This window comes from Mobula birostris, chromosome 14, assembly GCF_030028105.1.
Source record: "Mobula birostris isolate sMobBir1 chromosome 14, sMobBir1.hap1, whole genome shotgun sequence".
NCBI lineage: Eukaryota > Metazoa > Chordata > Chondrichthyes > Myliobatiformes > Myliobatidae > Mobula > Mobula birostris.
Window position 1 is genome coordinate 1820599 of NC_092383.1, and position 6000 is coordinate 1826598.

General features: G+C 42.2%; 1 protein-coding gene across 1 annotated transcript in view; it reads left to right on the plus strand.

Moving 5' to 3' along the window:
• slc24a1 (solute carrier family 24 member 1) overlaps window positions 1-5780 on the plus strand; it is a 54219-nt gene extending 48439 nt beyond the window's left edge. Inside the window, exons 10-11 of the mRNA XM_072277869.1 lie at window positions 1911-2077; window positions 2968-5780. Of these exons, the coding sequence (XP_072133970.1) occupies window positions 1911-2077; window positions 2968-3217 (417 nt within the window). The 3' untranslated portion in view covers window positions 3218-5780. The remainder of the gene's footprint in view (window positions 1-1910; window positions 2078-2967) is intronic.
• The last annotated feature ends 220 nt before the right edge of the window (window positions 5781-6000 follow it).

The following is a 6000-nucleotide window of genomic DNA, read 5'->3' on the forward strand; positions in this document are numbered from 1 at the left end:
GCTGTCTCTGAGGTGACAGCAAGGATGTAAAGCTGAGGATTTATAAGGCATAGGTCAGACCAAGCTTGGAGTATTGTGAGCAGTTTTGGACCCCATGCCTAGGAAAAGATGTGCTGGCATTGGAGAAGATCCAGAGGAGATTCATGAGATGATTCTGGAAATGAAAGGGTTAATGTAGGAGCTGTCATTGAAACCTGTTGAATATTGAACAGAGTGAATGTGAGGAGGATTTTTCCTATAGTGGGGGAGTCTAGGTTCAGAGGACACAGCCTCAGAATAGAGGAACGTCCACTGAGAATGGAGATGAGGAGGAATTTCTTTAGCCAGAGTGTGGTGAATCTGTGGAATTCATTGCCAGAGGTGGCTGTGAAGGCCAAGTCATTGGTATATTTAAAGCAGAGGTTGATAGGTTCTTTTTTAGTAAGTTGTCAAGGGTTACTGGGACAAGGCAGGAGAATGGGGTTGAGAGGGATAATAAATCAGCCATGATGGAATGGCAGAATAGATTTGACGGGCCAAATGGCCTCATTTTGCTCCGATATCTTCTGTTCTCATTTGCTCGGTTCATATCTGCAGCAGCTTTTTCAGTGGTGGGACCCCAGAGATTTAAATAGTAGAAGGCAGATTTTCTGACTTATCACTAGCTGCCAGTAAGTGTTGGTGTGTTGGCACAGCTTCCAGTGGTAAGCAATGGGAATTTTAATTGCTATTTTCCAAAATTCCCAGTGGCAGTGGGAATTAATGTCCAACCTGTGACCCATCAGGGCCCAACTGGGTGAAACCAATCACCTGATCAGTGGTCCATTGGTTTTAACCCAACTAACACTCTGCACTTCAGGCAACATTTCATCACTTCTTGGATCTTCAAAAAGGCAGAACCATCATTAAGGACCCCCATCACCAAGGACACGCCCTCTTCTCGTAGCTACCATCGAGGAAGAGGTACAGGAGCCTCAATGATTTAGGAAAAGCTGCTTCCCCTCCACCATCAGATTTCTGAATGGTCAGTCAACCCATTGATTCTTCCTCACAAATCATGCTGTCTTTTTGCACTAATTAGAACACAACAGTACACACAGGAACCGGCCCTCCGGCCCACAATGCTGTGCTGAACCAATTAAATTAGTAATCAAATGGCCAGCTAAACTAAATATCTGCTGCCTGCACAATGTCCATATGCTTCCATTATCCTCACGCCCATGTGCCCGTCTAAATGTCTGTTAAATGGCCCTAATTTTTCTGCTTGATGATTGCCACCACCAAAATTACTTATTTTTTTTTTATTATATAGATTCCTTATTGCAATTGATGATGGTTTTACGTATTGCAATGCACTGCCACCATAAAAAATAAATTCCATGACCTACTGTGCAAAAGTCTTAGGCACATATATATCGCTAGTGTGCCTGAAGCTTTTGCAGAGTTCGCAACAAAATAATTCATGAAATATGTGAGTGATGATAAACCTGACTCTGATGTGGGTCTTTGTTGTGGACTGAGAATGGGAAGGGGACAGGGAGAGGGGAATCATGGCTGGGAAAAGGGGAAGGGAGAGGGGAGGGAGCGGGAAACACCAGAGGGACATTTTGTAATGATCAATAAACCAGCTGTTTGGAGTCAGGGCTGGGTGTGTCTGCACCCGCACCAACTCCATCCTTCTCTGCCACCTGTCCCACACCTCTCTGGTGGGGCTCCACCCTCACCGTGCCCACATCCTTTTGTCCCGCCGGATTTACAAACTCACTCTCTGCTTCAAGTTGTCAAGTACAGTACTGTGCAAAAGTCTTCGGTACCCTGGCTAAGCCTGTGCATTAACACTTCAGCACAGTACTGTATGTCAGTGATAATAACCAGCTTCTGATCCTGTTTGTTAGAGCACTGGGATCACAGTCATCTCCTTTCTCACTCAGGTTGGTGAAACAATTGGGATTTCTGAAGAGATAATGGGCCTAACCATTCTAGCAGCAGGCACCTCAATCCCTGACCTCATCACCAGTGTAATAGTTGCTCGGAAAGGTCTCGGGGACATGGCCGTGTCCAGCTCAGTGGGAAGCAACATCTTTGACATCACAGTTGGGTGAGTCTCTTATTCCAGACATGGTGGAGGTGAGGGTCAATACAAAGGCACTTCTTTTTACACTACATTTCATCATTCCTGCAGACCATTTTAGAAATCCAAACCCCACACCTCGAGTGCCTAACTTTCCAATATTTCCTTCAAAACTCTGAGTAGTTTGCCTTCCTGACAGGGTATGGGCTCCATTGAACAAAGACAAACAGGCAGGTGCACGTGGTCTACCGAGGAAAGATGATCTTCAGAAGGTTCTGTGTCTTCATCTGATGATCTCGCCTCTTTCCTGAAGCTTCATGCACATTGCCTCTTTCTGATAGACTCTACTTTTCTCCCTGATTGTCCATTTGCATTTAAAATAATAATTAAACATCCTTTGGGATTTCCCCCAGTCTTTATCTAACCCTCAGAACCTCTTTGACATCCAGAGTTTCCTAGGCTTCCTTACCCTTCAACCTTAGGATAATGTTGGATATGAATGACAACATCCCTTCAGTCACACCTGACCTAGCTCACTAGCACGTGCTAAAGGATCTGCCGAATAGGGAAATTACGGAGAACCATTCATTACACAGAGAAGGGATGGGTGAGGACATTCAGACAAATCAAGAGGATGAGAATGCTGAATTCTAATCATTTTCCTACCCCCATCTCCAACACCCCAAGGACTAGTAAATGTTTTCTAACCTATCCAGTTCTATTAATAACCAACCTGAAGAGCCGAGTATACCATGTGTGTTGTCTGCTCTTCATTCCATGTCTCCGACCATGGCCACAGTGCACTAACTCTCCCTAAGGAAGCCTAGAGGGATATCAAGGGTTGAATAAAGACTGGGGCAAATGCTGAGTCACAGCTACCACACACCTTTCAAACTTGTTTGTTCTCTCTGTGACAGACTTCCAGTGCCCTGGCTGTTGTACACGACCTTTAACCATTTCCAGCCAGTTCCGGTCAGCAGCAATGGCCTGTTCTGTGCCATCGTACTCCTCTTCCTGATGCTGCTCTTCGTCATCATTTCCATCGGTCTCTCCAAGTGGAAGATGAACAAGATATTGGGCTTCATCATGTTCTGCCTCTATTTCATGTTTCTGATTATCAGCGTAATGCTGGAGGACCGGATCATTGTGTGCCCAGTGTCTATATAGACTCTAAACTCCTATCCTTCACCTGGCAGAGGGGGAATTCTGATGACTTCAACTGGCTGTACAACACACAGATGACAAGTTAAAGGAGACATCCGTATGCAACAACTTACATGTTGACTTTTAATAAATTTAGACCAGTATTGAGGGAGGTTTGCTTTAAAAATGGAAATGATTGTCAACAACTACAGTATAGACATTGGGAGAAAGGCTACAAGTTTATCAAGCCCTGCTGTCTTGCTCCAGAAGTTACAGAGCAGAGCAATTTCCTAACTGGATACGATTTTTATTATATTTAGAGATACAGCATAATAACTGGCCCTTCCGGTCCAACCAGCCAGCACCCCCGATTACACCCTTGTGACAGTTAACCCACCACCCTGTATGTCTTTGGAATGTGGGAGGAAACCAGAGCACCTGGAGGAAGCCCACACAACCACAGGGAGGGACTGAACAGGCAGTGGTGGGAATTGAACCCTGGTCGTTGGCACAGTAATAGCATGATGCTAACCGCTACGTTACTGTGCTGCCCAAAGGTATTGAAAACTTCATAATGATGTACCCTCAGTGTACGTTCCCACAGTTCATATACCAGTAACAAGGCAGAATATCAGCTTCAAACTCAGGTCCACCTGAGCTCTCCTAAAACAAATATGGAACCGTTTTAAAATAAATCGTGTAAAAACATTATATGAAGAAGACTGAAAGATCCTCCGCCAAGGGAATGAAGAAACAGCCACGTGTGGACAACTCATATTCAACATTTTCCAGAGCTTTTTAGTTACTGCAATGCAATTTTTTAGTTAAGCAAATCAGCATTGTTTTAGAAAGTGGAAACTCAAAGACACCAAAAGAGAAATGACGGATAAAGCAGTAGCCCATGGAGTGTGCTGTTCAATCGCTTCACCTTTGGTTAGTTATAAAGGCAGTACTGAGGTAAATCCATTGGTTCCAAGATTTCCATTCCAATGCTGGCCACAGGGACAGCAACCTCATACCCACGCTATCTGCATCATAATGAACTGGCACTATTTAGCAATATAACATCAGCGACATAGCAATATAACAATATAATGGAAGCACATAACATTTTGACAGGCAAATTCAGAGGATAACAGAGAAGAAACAGTTGTTTCCTGTGTGGTTCTCGTTATTTCAGACAGGCATCCTGGAGTCTAATTTGGGATTTTTACTTATTGAGTAGGAATGGTGGGTGTGGGAGATGGATCAGTTAATGGAAATGATGTTGAACGTGAAGGAAGAGCTTTTTCCCAACCTCCTAAATCAATTGAAGAAAAATAGTTTCTGATACCAGGTGCCAAAGGCTTATCCTGATGGAAGTCACTTTTACTATCACATCCTCCAAACTGGATCTCAAAGTATATACAGTGGATTCTGGTTAATTAGGACACATCAGGACCCATACACTATGGCACAATTAAGTGGTGGTTCCAATTTGCTGAACTTTCATGGAAATAGTTAAAAAGGTATAAAAAAAAACATTTAAGTAATAAATTATGTATTCAAATAAAATACAGTATAAGTTAAAATACTACCAAAACTACTACAGTACTATAAAGCTGTGCATTAGTTCCTAATAGTTATTGACAGAGGAATTCATTCAGTGTACGCTGCTGTGTTCTTTTGATTGACTGTAAATGAACAAAATCAGCTCAGACATCTCGTGCAGATAATGGACTTACTTCAAACAATGTTTTTGATCATTGTATCTTCTAAATCTTTGTTTTCATTGTAACATTCAAAATGATTGTTGATACCTTCAAATCCTTCATAGTTCCTAACTAGTTGAAGTAGTGAAATTGTTTCATTTTCACTCCTGGCTGTTTCTGGCATCTCCAAGCTTGAACGCTTGAAACTGCAGTGAATGAAGCTGTTCTGAATTGTTTTACTGCTTATTTCTTGCAACTATCAGTGACAAAAATCACTACTTTTTGAACACAAGCACACATGTAACGCTATTTAAAAACTGTTTACTCTAAGCATGGTGTAGCGTCTAATGGCCACACGACGTGCATGTGACTGACACTAGTTAGAAACTGTTCAGCAGCAGACTCCTGCCCCAATCAAGCAGCATAGTGTCTCAAATAAATAAATGGAATCCTGGCAATTTTCTTGATTAGTTTTTATTCTGTAGGAATTGTCCCAAATAAGCAGCTATCCCAATTAGCCGATGGCCAAATTAACCGGAATCCACTGTACTCTTCTCCAGAACATTTCGTCAAGCTAATTGGAGCAATAGACAGTCTACTGGAGGAATTCAGTGGGACGAACTGTTTCTGTGGTAGGAAAGGAATTGTCCATGATCTGAGTTGGAGAGGGTTTTGACAATTCTTTCCCTCCCACAGAAGCTGCTCACTGAGTTCTTTCAGCAGATTATCTGCTGCTCCAGTTTCTGACATTTGCAATCTCTTATGATTCCAAAGTAATAAATCATATTGAACAGAAATTATACCATTTTACAAGGTCATCAGTCCTTTTAAACAAATTATTAACTATTTTCAGTCCTTTTAAACAAATTATTAACTATTTTCAGTCCTTTTAAACAAATTATGAACTATTTTCATATAGAAAATTAAAGATTGTTTGTTTCTTTTTACACCTTCTGGCGTATTGGGTGGCATTTTTTGCTGTTTCCTTGGCATTTGTCTGTTTTTTATGAGACTCAGTTGCTGGCTTGACACTCGACCAGTACGGATGGAATGTGTGCAAGGGGCCAGCCAGATTTGAGCCTGGAACCAATCGCCTCAAAGTCCAGTGCAGATGCC